This window comes from Trachinotus anak, unplaced genomic scaffold (genome assembly GCF_046630095.1).
Source record: "Trachinotus anak isolate AG129_WGS33_773 ecotype Australia unplaced genomic scaffold, CSIRO_AGI_Tana_v1 ptg000001l, whole genome shotgun sequence".
NCBI classification, from domain to species: domain Eukaryota; kingdom Metazoa; phylum Chordata; class Actinopteri; order Carangiformes; family Carangidae; genus Trachinotus; species Trachinotus anak.
In genome coordinates, this window is record NW_027273852.1 from 11,355,845 (window position 1) to 11,370,316 (window position 14,472).

The following is a 14,472-nucleotide window of genomic DNA, read 5'->3' on the forward strand; positions in this document are numbered from 1 at the left end:
AGGGATTTGTCTCTGGGTATGTTAGTGGGCAAACCTGGGCATGCCACAGGGGAGCGTCCAGGCTCTGGCAAGGATTGCGTTGGGCTGGAAGTGGTTGGAGATGCTTCGCACACAGAACAATGCTTTTCCACCCACACAGTCTCAAACACTACAGAATGGTTGGACTCGCTGGCACTGTGGTCAGATGTTGAGTCACAGCTGCAGATGCCTCCATGTCAGGAAACGCTGGTGCTGCCTGTCAGGAGTGGTTCAACAGGAAGTTATGTGTCACTGGCTTAAAAACTTTGCTTGTTTTTTATTTGGATTGGTCAACTTCCAGCTGATACATGTGCACAATATGCTAGTCCAGAAAAAAGACACCTGTATTTGGTAATTATAACATCCTAATGTTCAAATTGATCCCTGGTAACCTCAGTAGAAAGATGAGTGTCCTGTTTCATCCAGTTTACCCTCATAGGCAGCTTCTCCTCTTTGACTCCTGCTTTTTGAATAACGGCCCCGTGCACCCAGATAAAATATTCAGGCTCCCAGTAATATGAGCATCGGTGCAGTCCACCTGCTGCTGGTGCAGTCTGTCTTGAACCTGATCTTGAAAGAAACCTGAGAGTGACTGCCACGCTTTGGGTGTAACAGAGCTGGCAACAGTGAAACAGTTCGTCAATGGCGTGCTTACGTGGTGTCATTTGACCTCAACGCACGAGTGAAAATAGTGAGTTTACAGAGCTCTTCTGCGCCTCTGAGCTTTTTATATTCGATATGCTGACAGATAGTTTGGTTTGGACTAAAAGATCCTATCAGTTAAAAGAGAAAGTTGGCATCAGTTTTATATTAGATTTTAACACCAATGTTGGTAGTTATCAATACACATAATGACGTGTCAAAAGTTGGGTAAGCATTCAGAAATCTGAAATAAAGTCTGATAGAAAGCACTGGTGCTGGTTTCACCTGGTCCCCCTTTTCCCCTCAGGGACAATGACGTTAAGTTGAGGTTGAAAATGAAACTTTTGGGTGACTATACTGTGAGCTTTCCTGTCCTCATAATTCTGTGTTTAAGCCCATGGAGAAGACAAGAAGGTTCTTTAGACAGGTCTTAATGATAGGAACCAGCATTTTTGATGTGGTGAACATCCAGGAGGAGACAGAAAAGAGTGTGCATGTGTGTGTGACTGAATAGGGAGTTGACAAGCACATTGAATGAGTATCTTTAATAAACTCTGCCTATGTCTCTGTTCCCCCACATACATCTGTCAGCAGTGGTGACACTCCCTCATCAGGAATGACCCGCTGTGTAGGCTCACACTGTAAATCTCTGTGACGTCTTAATAACACCTTCATGCCTCTTATGGCTGGCGGAACAAATGCAGAAATATCTCTGCTGGCTCCGCTGCACTCAAAGAGAAGCTGCTCTTGTCTTATAATGTGATTTACCAGCCTGCAGAACTATTGTGCCAGTCTCTCTGCCAGCCCTGCAGTGGAAATCTGCTTTTGAAAAGCAAAATATGATGAGATGATGTGTATTTCTGTTTCTCTTTCCATTCCAGCAAGTGCTGTTATTCAGTGTATTTATTTGCTCTGTGCACACAGAGTGTGCCGCCCTGTCCCATATGCCACCCAGTCCCCTGGGGGCCCCGGCAACACCATGCACCCACACTGTCACAGACCTTATGCACATGTACTACATGGGCCACATCGCACTCTGAGACCCATTTGTGGAGCAGTTGGAGTTGGAAAGCTTATAAAACACAGAGAGAGAGAGAGAGAGAGAGAGAGAGAGAGAGAGAGAGAGAGAGAGAGCGCACACACACCTACCTCCTCTGACACACACACACACACACACGCCTCCCTCCCTCCCTCCATGCTCAGATGAAAACTCTGGCAGTCTGGTGAACTGAAATCTCTGAGTGACAGGATCTTCTCGGCTGACAGTTTGATGGACGGATCAGTGTGTGGAAATCATTCTAAGTAGCTATGCAGCTATGGGAACTTTGCAGCTAGTTAAATAACACGTTATTGTTCAGTCATTTGCTTCCTACTTCAATCAAACTGTTACTGAGTCTTGCGCGATGGAGTCTGGAGCGGGACGAGGCGATGGGATCCACTCTGCGCTTTGGAGACCGAGGTTTGCTCTTTTAGACTTTTCTTTCTTTTCTTTTTTTTTACGTCTTAATTTCTTCTCAAACAGTCGTATTGATTATTTTGATTTTTTTTTTTTTTTTTTTTTTTACCGTGCACACATTGCAACGCACAGATGCAGCTGTCAGTGGGCGCATCTTTTTTTTTTTTCCACCCAATTTCTACCCAAAGTCCGTTACGGGTGGAGATCATGCAAGATGTCAAACGTGTTTTGTTTTTTTTTTTGTTTTTTGTTTTTTTTTTTTTAGAATGAATATTCATATTAGTGGCGTTTTTTTTTTTTTAATTTATTTATCTATTTATTATGTCCCAGAGCATATCGTCTGTTGTTTGGTTTGAACGGGACGCGCCAGGCTCCTCACCTGAGACCAAATATGTCTTGATGAAATTCATACATATGTAGATGACCAGTTTCTGTTGACCCAGGCTGTAAAATGGACATGCGGCGGGCCTGAGGCGGGATTTCATTGTCAGTAAATTGCATTCTAACTCGGCTTAAAGAATAAATCTATAAACGGATTACCGGCTGAGGAGGAATGTTTCAATATTGGCCCCTGTCTTTACATGTGGCAGCGCCCGTTGGTTCGCTGCCCTAATCTTGAAAGAGAAACAGAGAGATTGACAGGACAATAAATGGGTTTAACTCAATTTTTTTGTTAAAAGTTTTATGGGGGCCATGCACAGCTCAGGTCTGTCTGGCTGAGCTCAGAGGCCTGTGAGGAAAGGCTGATAGTTAATATTATTGATAAAAGGGACATTACCTCACTGTAAACTGAAAGTAAAGTACACTCAGGTTTTACCCGCCCTACATTTAGACTTCCAAGGCCACAGGTTGCTCAGGTATTACTTGCGGTTTACTTCAATTCTTAAGAAGACACTCCTGTCAAAACATGTCCATAAAACCTAACTCAGCCTGCGGACGGGCACTGTGCTCCTTGCTTACACACTGACCAACACGCTAGATGCTGGCCGACCTTTGTTGACCTCTGCAGGGTGGCGGGTTTTCTCCCAAGCTGAAATCTACAGAGGCAGGATTTTGAAAAACTGGAGGAAATGCCTCTCTCAGCCGGCTTTTCCTGCGGGAAGCAGCAGAACTGTGATCTAAAATTGGAAAGTGACGAAAGGACATGAACAGGAACTCCAGACATTTCCCAGATATGCTGTCCAGAGAGCTTCATTGTTCTGTTGACACCATTAAATTTTGGAAATAGGTCACTTTGGATTTCACTTAAGAAGTTAGACCTGCAACACGTATCAAATGGAATATCTTCATGTCACATTGGGTGGATTATTGTAGGCTGTTGTATGTTTCTCTATCATTTCCAAGTCCAGTTTAGTTTGCGATTACAGTTTTCCCACACATTTTATGATGGATCCTATAATCTAACTATGACAAAGCCCTTCAGGTTATTTTAGTCATCAGACACAATGACGAGACATGATACCTAGTAAACCCTCAGCTGTCTGCCAATTTGTATCAATACAAGTGATCTTACACAGTAACTTGCGTCATTGCAGCATTTAGATTGATCAGACTCTCAGTCTGCACTAGTTACAGAGAGTCAGAGTATCAGGTGATATCATGCCGCATAATTGAATCTGTAACATGTCAGTGCAGCACAGTTAGCCTCATAAAAATGCCTGTGGCCAAGAGTGACAAACAGTAGTTCGGTGATACATCCCAAAGTTTACATCTTCTGTCTCAGATGCTTTAAATAACCGGGCTGATTGCAGATTATGTGGCCCTCGGTGAAACTGTAAATGATAGCTCAGGTATATTTCAGTTGCAGTATTTTTTCCTATAGTCTCGCTCTGTCTTGTGCACAGATGTGTGAGACAGCAGAGTGTGATCCTGTGTTGGCTGTTCACCTCTGTGATGACGCAGTGCTTGTGGAAACTGAGGACGAGCAGAAACACACTAGCTTCCTGTCACACAGGCCAAGTCCTGGTGTCTCAGTTTGTTTTGTGGTGGGAAATAATTAACTTTATTAATACATTTTTATTCTGACCTTAACTTAATTCTAATTTTAGTGTCTGTTGGGTTTATTTGTGCCTCTGGTCTTTTTCTTTGTTGGTTTAATATTAGTGCAGTCCAAAATGACTATTTCTCCTCTCAGAGGTCTCTGTGAGAGCACCACACAGTGGTGGTCACAAGTCCTACAGCAGTTCAGTGAATTAAAGACCTGGAAATAGAAGCAGACTCCACATAAAACGTGTTTCCCTGGTCACCAGTGTCTTCTGTTTTGGGGTTCAGTGGGTGCTCTCGTTCTGTTTTATTTACAAAGAAATGTGTGTTTAAATTTCAAATGTCATCACACCCATCATATCTTTTTTTTTTGCTCCTCAGGATGTGTGTGTAAAAGCGGACAGACTGGAGCCAGTCATGGAGCCTGAGCTGAACTGCAGCTCCCACTGTGATTCCCCACTTTGCTTCATCCACTCAGGAGTCGACAGGCAGGAGGGCCTCGACATTCTGCAGAGGCTATGCCATCTCAGCACGGTAATCTCTTTCAGTCCCTCGTGCACATGCACCCTCACGAGTTTTGTGTCCACTTTTCTATTGATGGTGGTGAATTTTGGGAAATGGTGTCTTATATCACTAAAAACACCCACTGAAATAAGTTGCATCAAAAAAAAAAAACATACTAGAAGCGTGGTATTAAATTAACCCAAGAAGTCAGTTCAGTGGCAGAGAACCCGTAATGGGGAAGGACTTGTGAAGCTATGTTTAGTATCGTTGCAGTCAGTGCAGTGGTGCCTTTAAGAGAAGAGTGAGTAGAGATCAGCAACATGATGCCGACACAAGAGAGTGTAATGCGACTTTCCAAATAGAAACTAAAGTAGCAGAGACTCTGTGTCAGGGAACACAAACACTTTCCTCTCCGTGCTACAACACACAGGAACGAGGTGAGTTATCTCTTTGATTTCCTTCATGCTTTATGATGTTAATTCATGCGTGCATCGGTCTCAGAGTGTAGATATCTTCTTCACCCAAAGGGAGTTGAACAGTGAGAAGCGCCGTGTTTGCTTTGTTATGGTAATAGATTAAGTGACAAGATAGCATTTCAATGTACTATTTTATTTTAATATCCAAATAATCCCTCTTTATTATTGTCTGTTTAACTCAGCTGACACGAAAACTGTCAGTTGAAATGAAACATCCTTTGATGTAATGTAACACCATACATTTGTTACTATTCATGGACGCAGACAGCTCACCAGGCGCAACTGTTTCTAGCCCTAATAGTAGAGTGGAAAGAAAGGAAAAAAAAAAAATCACGGAATGTAGCCGACGTATTCCCTAAAGTCCCACCTGGTTTTCTTTCTGGATGTGTTTCCAGATATGGCTACTGTTGGCAGTGTGCTGTCCAAGGAGCAGCTTCTTTGCCCCATCTGTCTGGATTTGCTCAACCTGCCAGTCTCCACTCCTTGTGGGCACAACTTCTGCAGGGACTGCATACAAGGATACTGGCAGAGCGCTAATCTGTCGCAGTGCCCCATGTGCAAGCAGAAGTTCTACAGGAGGCCTGAGCTCAAAGTTAACACCTTTATTTCAGAGGTGGCCTCTCAGTTCAAGAAGTCATTGGAAAAAAAAGAAAACGACGCCAGTACTGTGGACCAACATTCAGGTCATGAAGGAGAAGTTTCATGTGATGTGTGTGTGGGAAAAAGAGTCAAGGCTCTTAAATCCTGCCTGGACTGTTTGGCGTCCTTCTGTGAGACTCATCTGGAGCCCCATCATGTTCTAGGCACCTTCAAAAAGCACCAGCTGATTAATCCCACGATGAACATGCAGGACAGAGTGTGTAAGAAGCACGAGAAACTTCTAGACCTGTTCTGCAACACTGACCAGACATATGTGTGCCAGATCTGCATCAAGAGAGACCACATGGCTCATCACACTGTTCCTATAGAGGACAAGAGCAGAGACCTGAGAGCTGAAATTGGAAGGATAAACGAAGGGGTGGAAAAAATGATCCCTGGTCGACTGCAGAAAATCAGAGATACCAATGAAACCGTTAAGCGCAGCAGAGGGCACACTGAAAGAGAGATAGAGGAGAGTTTGCATGTCTTCACCAAGCTGCTCCACCTTATCCAGAGAGGCCAAGCTGAGGTTGTGGAGGTGATTGGTGCAAAGCAGAGGCAAGTTGAAAGCAGGGCTGCCGGACTCATCGCGGAGCTGGAGCAGGAGGTCGATGAGCTGAAGCAAAGGCGCACAGAGCTGGAGCAGCTCTCGCGCACTGAAGACGACCTTTATCTTCTCCAGAGCTTTCCAGCTTTCTGCACACTACTAGCCACCAAAGACTGGTCTGACACGCATGTAGAAAGTGCTGTATATGTGGGCATGGTGAGGAGAGCAGTCAGGAGAATGGTGTGCCAGCTGGAGGAGACGGTCAAGGCTGAGATGAAGAGGCTCTGTGAGATCGAACTTCAGAGGGCTCAGCAGTGTGCTGTGGATATAACTCTGGACCCTGATACAGCCCATCCCAAACTGGTGCTGTCTGAAAACAAGAAACAGGTCTATCATAGTGATGTTGCGATGAGCCTCCCTGACAACCCAGAGCGATTTTACCCTGGCGTTAGCGTTCTGGGAAAGGAAGGTTTCTCCTCTGGCAGGTTCTACTTCGAGGTCCAGGTGAATGAGAAGACAGAGTGGGATATTGGAGTCGGGCTTGAATCTATCACCAGAAAAGGAGGGAATATGCTGAACCCCGAAAGAGGCTACTGGACCCTGGGGATGAGAAAGGACAAGAGCTACTGGGCGCTCAGCAGCACTCCTATCTGTTTGCCACTGGTGGAGGAACCCCAGCGAGTCGGGGTGTATGTGGATCTGGAGTGGGGGCAGGTTTCTTTCTACAACGTGGACTCTGCTTCTCATATTTACTCATTCACTGGATACTCATTCAATGAAAGACTTTTCCCCTACTTTAACCCCCGGCGTAATCATGGTGGCATCAACTCTGCACCCCTGATCATCTCGCCTGTCAATGTCTAAAATCAGCTTGAATGCTTTCATCAGATTAAAGTCAGCAAAGCTCTGGCATGATGTTTGTTGCTCTGTTTGCCTTAATAAAGTTTTGGTTACTCAGATGCACCCTGTGTACTCTGTTACTTTTACCTCAAAGTGAGAGTTTAGAATACTTATACACATTTATTAAACAATGTAGCTGTCTAAAGGCTACATCTGCAATATCTCAGATGTGATTTTAAGGGGTTTGCATTTGCATGTGTGTGTGTGTGCAGATGGGAGTGAAGCTTCCAAAGCGGTCCCTCTCCCCGGTGCTGAGGGGTGTGGTGTGGACGCTGCTCTCCTGTGGCATCCTGCTGGCAATCTGTTTCCTCCTCTTTACCCTGCGCTTCAAAAACAACAGGTATTGTGCAAAGTGAAATACATACAGTATGTAAACACAAAGGTATGAATTATGGATTCATTGTTGCACTTGTTTTATCCTCAGAATAGTGAAGATGTCCAGTCCAAATCTGAATGTCCTGACTCTCTTTGGAAGTCTCCTCACTTATAGCAGTGGCTTCCTGTTTGCCGTTGATGAACGAACACACTCACATGGTGGACCATCCACAGCCGTGCTACAGGTAAGCACCCACGTCACCATCAGCGCTCTATTATATTGTTGGATAAATCATTGTGAGATAATAACCCGGTACTTTCTCCCACAGGCTCGAATGTGGACTCTTTGTATCGGCAGTACCCTGCTGTTTGGCCCGATTTTGGGGAAGACATGGAGACTGTACAGAGTGTTCACCCAGCGAGTGCCTGATAAGAGAGTGGTAGGCATGCAAGTCTAGGACCTTGTTTATTTTTGTTATCCAGTCACTTCAGAATGCACTAATTGGATTAGTTATTATTGTGCTCCACATTTTATTCTTATTGTATTTTTAAAGGTTATTTTAACCTTTTTAGAAGTTATTTTAATGTGTTTAATGAACCTTTTTAAATGACTAGTATTCATGGTGTAGAAGCAAAGCAGACACAGGTTGAAAGGGGTTAAAAGACACACTGGTATAAAAAAGAAAGAATAAAGATTTGAATAAAGACAGCAAAAAAAATGCATGAGAGACATTTTCAGGCCAAGGGTGCGTTGATATCATCTAGTTTTTATTGCTATCTTTCATAGCTTCCTTAGTCAACATAAGTTATGTAATTTTCATGTCACATCCTTGGTCTCACGTGTTTGTGTGTCTGTTTCTTTAATAAATAGCAGAAAATAATGTAAAGAAATTTCAGTGGAAATGTGACGAGGGTAACACGGAGGCATCTCCCAGAGAGCGATGATGTGTGGATGAAAAATGCTGTATCGATAAAATAAAAAAGCTTGTTTTTTGATGCGTGTCAGATCATCCGAGACATCCAGCTGATGGGCATGGTGGCTTTGTTGATCCTGGTGGACATGCTGGCTCTCGCCACCTGGAACCTGACAGATCCCATCAGGTGTTCACTATCTGTCGGAGCTGTTGTCAAGGTAAAAATTTAATGGTGATTTTGTGAGGCTGTAAAGCAAGTCAGGTGATTTTATTTTGTTTGATCACAGAGCCTTGTGGGGACCATAACACAAAACACATAGTGCATAATTGCTGACCATTCCTCTTGGTGGTTCTTGTCAAATTATGATTATTTTATTTGTATGAAATTGCGGGAAAGTTTGATCAAGTGACTACAAAATCACAAACTCCTTCACTCTCCTACCTTAATGTAATTAAGTGATACACATGTTGGTGTTATTACTAAATAATGATATTGTTTTCTCTGATGTAGGTGGTGGAGAGAGATGTTTCCTACTCGTTGTCTCGATTGGACTCTTGTTCTTCTGTATACTCAGATCTGTGGGCTATCATTATTGCCGTTCAAAAGGTAAGTAGTCTTTGTTTTTTCAGATGCTATAATGGCCGACGACAGATGATAAAATGATTATTTGAGTTATGATAACATGATTTGTCTATTATCATAGTATGTGATATGATTTCTTCATGCAGAATTACTTGTTCAAACTCACGTTTCTTCATAGTACTTATGTACTGTAGGATTTCACATGGTTAAGTCAATATGTAACGTGAAGAAGATCAAAACTAATATGTAGACTAAAATCTCTGGCATTAAATGATAATGGACGTGTACATTTTTGAACCACAGTAATTGTTTGGACCAACTGGAGAACCAACCAAAGCACTGTGTAAAGAACAAGGACTGCTACTAAGTGCTGCTTAATTCATTAAATACGCCTAGGAGAACCCAGCATTAAGAAGGGGATGGATTTGAACATGTTGCTTTGTGCCTCATCTTCACTTTGTCCCTACATCTCTCTTTAGGGTTCTCTTCTCCTCTATGGCACCTACCTGGCTGGGTTGACCAGCAACGTCAGCCACCCTCCGGTCAACCAGTCTCCCACCATCATAACAGCCGTGACTTTGGTCACCCTCTCTTCAGCTGTGGTTGTCCCTGTGTCCATCTTCCTGCAGGCCTGGCCCAACCTGGTCTACAGCACTGTGGCTGGAGCCATCTTCATATGCACACTGGCTACTAACTGCATGCTATTTGTGCCTCAGGTTAGAAAAAACCATCAGAGGATACACATAGAAGATGCAAAAACCTGCTGAGGAAGAAGGTGTCTCTGAAAAAAAAACAACATATTTATTTACTTGATCCAAAAAAAGGTTATTTAGTCTTTAGAACAACTCTGACATCTGTTCCTTTTGTAGCATCTGTCAAGAACAAACCACTTAGGCAGGCAAGGATACTCTGTCTAGAAACCAGAAGCAACCATCAGAAGTCAGACAGCCAGAAACTGTAGATAGACAGACATATGACAAACCGCTGAATGATAGATGCGTGTATGACTTTCTCTTTTTGTTTTGACAAGACTAGTAAATTCTGTGAGTGACTTTGATGCCCACACCTACCTTTTCCATATGCGTGTCAGTTTGCTGTGTCTATCAGTGGAGTGTGACTCACACAGAAGGTGTTTATGAGTCAAAATTACGTAGGCTGTTGCAAACAGGTTTATGACTGTTAGTGTCTGGCAGTGGGTTTATGTTATGATAAAGGAATGCAACTACAATGGAAATGAAAGGAAATATCTGAACAGTGAATAATACGCTCAAGCACACCTGGTCAAAACGTCCCATGTCAAATGACCCTGATAACTTCTACTAATAGTGTGTGTATTTCTATAGGTGACAGTGAGTGTAATGATCTCTACATTCATCTGTACCATGCAGCTGACCCAGTGGCGGCAATTTGAAGAGGATCAGAACAACCCGGGTCAGATGGCCAAGTATTTCAGCAGTCCCAGTAAAAGCCAGGCATCCGTGTACAGTCAGGATGAGATCTACTACCTGCTGGGGGAGAACAACTCCATGAAAAAACTCCTTAATGAGGTACTGCATCTGTCTATCATAATACTATCCGTCGTTTAATAAGAAGGTCTTATAGGACATTCAGTTTGTGTGAGCCTTTGTGTTGAATTATCTCATAATGCGACAATACAGATTAAAAAAAAAAAACTTTAAATAGTTGTCACTGATCTAAACGTAGGCATAGTTAGAATTAACTGAGCTTGTTTTTGGGCATAGTAGTGGGATGGCCAATGGCAAGGTGGCAATGTCGATCTGTCGGTCAGTTGGGCCACCACTTTGGTCCAGATGAAATATCTCAGGAACTATTAGATGGATTGCCATGATTTTCTGTTCTTCACGTTCCCCGGCAGATGAATTCACTTTGGTGATCCCTAGCCTTTCCTCTAGCGGCACAAATTGAATTGAATTTGTCCAACACTTTGGTTTATGAACAAATAACTGCAAAACTGATCATATTCTCATCAGCATCAGTTGTTCTTTGTGTTTAGTGCTAATTTACCAACGTTAGCACGCTAACATGCTAAATTAAGATGCTTAACATGGTTAGTGTGATACCTGCTTAACATCAGCAGTATGACAATCATTGTCGTTATGCTAATGTTAGCATTTAGCTCAAAGCACTGCTGTGCCTAAACACAGCCTCACAGAGCTGTTAGCATGGCTGTAGCCTCTTAGTGTTGTTTTACTTTCAGTCGTCTGCTAACACTGGTTTTCATACAATACAAAACATGTCCTCAGGCATAAAATATTGATAATTAATTTATACATGAAGCCGTTTCAAGTAAGGACAACAGAAGAAAACTGTGGTCTAACAATAGCATTGAAATAGCATGCATTGCAGATTGGCTGAGATTTATTTATTTTTTTTATTCAAAGACTCAGAATGAATCTAAATGACACCAGCTGTTTAACATTATGCTGACAGTTTTATCACAGAGCTTTACCGTGCTATTTGTCTCGCTTTAAACCATCCACATCCAGGATACTGTGCAAATTCTGTTCAAAGGGAGATTTCTCTACCAGCATTTTTTTCCCCTCTCATCTCAAAATATTTATTCTTGTGTTTTGTCATTACAATTTCCAGAAAAATGCTGTGATTGACAGTCTGCAGGAGCAAGTGAACAACGCCAAGGATAAGCTCCTACGACTCATGTCGGCCAGCCAGCTCTGTGAGGACCAGGACATGGATTCCTCTGCCACCAACCTCAACTCCTCCTCCACTCAGACCACAGAGCTTCAGTCAGACGGCCCCTCTTCTTCTTCTCTACCTCAGAGAGACACCAAGTCTCAACTTTCACCCCCTCACCTCACTGCTGCTGCTGTTTCATCATCTGCTGTTACACCATCTTCAGAGCATCCCACTGTTCCAAACTCCTCAGACCCCATCACTGTTTCCTCCCCTCTCACTGATGAAAATCAAAAGAGTGTCTCTATCTTTGGCCCTGTAGACACAGACACAGCTGAGTCCAGAACAGAGGAGAATCTCAAACAGCTTCCGTCCCTCCCACCCTCTGGATTACTCAGGACAGCAGAGGAGACCGTTGACTTTGTCACTTCCCTACAATGCCGCAGAGGGTTAAAACCCTTTCAGGTGGAAACCTTTGGCAATCACAGTGGCCTAGCATCTTCGCAGGGAGCAAGTGCCAGACCGACTGGTTTTGTTAGCAGCGAGCAGTTGCAGGAGATCCTACAGGAGCTGAGCTTGGATGCAGTCATAGAAAGCGCACTTCGATCTCCTGGTCAAACATCCAGGACGCCCTCTCAGCTTAAATTTACAGAAGCCTCCACATTTTCCCCTCTCTCTCTCCAGATGCCACGGTCCCCTTATCCGCCCGTTCGTTTCCGTTACCCCAGCATCTCCCCCTACGCAATGAGGAAACGTCGGCCGCCCTTCAACTCAGCTAGAAGAGGTTTGACTCCTCCCTGCGTCTACACAGGCTGTGGGAAAACAAGGGAAGACAGTGAACACCAAAATCCAGGAAAGCACCATGATGGGGACACTGTGGATGGTAATCTCACCCAGGTTCGCAACAGTGACCTTGAGCTAGAGGAGGACGAGGAGGAGGAAGCAGGAAGGCACGGAGTGATAAGAAAAAGTCGGAGGTGCGTTTCAAGGTCTCACAGATGTCCAGCGTTGCACTGTGCGGAACACGATCACACAGCTCAACCTGATGTGGAAGTGGGTGGTGATAATGAGCAGCACCACAGACATATTAGAGACTCCTGTGGGTACTGGGACTCAGACTCTAGCAGCTCAACGGACTACTGTTACTACCACCGTCCATACTGTGACTCCTGCCTGCAGCGGGGCTCGCTCCTGTCCTCCTCCTCAGACTCCTCCGACAGCGAGTACGAAGGCTACACCAGCCTCTACCACTCGCCACGCCCTGTGGTATTTAAAGAAGACCTCAAACCCACCTTTGTATGAACACACATTTACTGCACTTTACAGGGTCATCCATTTCCACCACTTGAATTCATGCGCTAAAACATTATTATAAGCCTTGAGTATAGACAAATTCAAAATCAGTGTGCATGAAGCTAACGTGCATCTGTTGTGGGAGATACTTTGACTGCAGCTTTCAATACAAATGTGTTTTGTATTCCGTATGAAGAGATGTCAGATGAAAATCCCTTACATTCCAAACCCATCTAAGTCTGACATATAGATTAAGAAAAAAAAAACCCAGAAAGCAAAATTAAAGGTTTCCACAGAACAGTTGAAAATTGCACTATACTAGCTATTATGCATTTGCTATATTTATTTTAATATTTATTAGTAGATGTTTTGGTGGACAGAATTACTTTCTGTGTCGTTTTCACTGTTTTACATTGTCATACACATTACTTAAATTTCATTGCATTGTCTGTAATTTGTTGTTTGAGTTTTGCTGTCGTTTTCAAATGACCTACATTGCCTACACAATGCTCTACATTTGTCGTCTGCTTCTATAGTCTGTGTGACACCACACCCTGTCACAGCAAGTGGTGAAAACAGGTCACTGCTATGACTTTTATACACTTCATTATTTTCTCAGTATTATTTGTCCTTATTCATTCACAGCATTTAAGACATGAAGGTCGTAGTTATCAGAAGTATATGTCTAATGTGTATGAGTGTGTGTGTGTGTGTGTGTGTGTGTGTGTGAGAGAGAGAGAGAGAGAGAGAGAGAGAGAGAGAGAGAGAGAGAGAGAGAGCCCTGCTCATCTTTAAGTCATCACCTGTTTTTTTGTTTTTTTTTTGTATACAAGGGGAAAAAAAACACATGGTCATTCTGCATCTTTTCCTGTTTTATACCTTATATTTAGCCATCACGGCATGAACAGCCAAACAAAAAGAATATAAAACACTGGCTCGATGCAGGCCTGGATTAGCCTGCAAGAGGGTCATGGGGTGCAAAAAGGAGCCCCTATTAAGCTTAACTTTTTCACATTCACAACACATTTCACCCAGAGAGCAGGAATAATACCCTCCCTCAGGTTCACTGTGTGCCCGCTTGCTTTAAGTTTAGATGAACAGCACGTAGGCTTTACATCAACAGAAATATTAAAAGCTGATTTTGACACCAGGCCCCTCTACAAGACAGGGCCTCATGTTTGGCTCTTACCATGTCAGTTTCCAGTTGTACTTGGTGGTGGTTTGCAATACTATACAAATTTGTAACTGACCAAATTAACACTGAGTAAGTGTCACAAAGACAACCCGAGTAAAAGTGGTAAAAGCAGTGTCCTTCCAGGATTAGAGTACTTGTCAGCCTCCATGTCATGTGACTTAAATCAGGACCAAAACACTTTGTAAAGATGGATCCAGGAGTTTTTATGATATCTCTGTGACACAGACAAAAACAGAACAGTACCTCTCCACACTCTTATTTTAAATTTCTTTTTCCTGACTTGTCCTTCTCTCTCTCTCACTCCCTCCCACTTTCTCCTCTTGGTATTTTTTTCTTTCTCTAATGGGAAAATGTG

The 14,472-nt window shown here is 43.3% G+C and overlaps 2 protein-coding genes across 4 annotated transcripts; both read left to right on the forward strand.

The window, feature by feature from the left end:
* The first annotated feature begins 1,864 nt into the window (after window positions 1-1,864).
* On the forward strand, window positions 1,865-13,123 carry gpr156 (G protein-coupled receptor 156). Of its 3 annotated transcripts, none has more exons than XM_071476233.1 (10): window positions 1,865-2,119; window positions 4,481-4,633; window positions 7,378-7,505; window positions 7,590-7,725; window positions 7,810-7,920; window positions 8,487-8,612; window positions 8,906-9,001; window positions 9,457-9,693; window positions 10,321-10,524; window positions 11,588-13,123. In XM_071476233.1, the coding sequence occupies exons 2-10, from the start codon at window positions 4,517-4,519 to the stop codon at window positions 12,929-12,931; spliced, it is 2,499 nt and encodes an 832-aa protein (XP_071332334.1). In that variant the 5' UTR covers window positions 1,865-2,119; window positions 4,481-4,516; the 3' UTR covers window positions 12,932-13,123. The 3 variants fall into 3 exon arrangements, with proteins under 3 accessions (XP_071332334.1, XP_071332342.1, XP_071332351.1); XM_071476241.1 differs by having other exon boundaries at window positions 10,366-10,524; XM_071476250.1 differs by lacking the exons at window positions 1,865-2,119; window positions 4,481-4,633 and adding an exon at window positions 4,675-5,040.
* On the forward strand, window positions 5,092-7,224 carry LOC139620577 (E3 ubiquitin-protein ligase TRIM68-like). The gene has a single exon (XM_071476270.1). It carries the CDS (start codon window positions 5,477-5,479, stop codon window positions 7,127-7,129), a length of 1,653 nt encoding a protein of 550 aa, XP_071332371.1. The 5' UTR covers window positions 5,092-5,476; the 3' UTR covers window positions 7,130-7,224.
* Window positions 13,124-14,472: the final 1,349 nt, after the last annotated feature.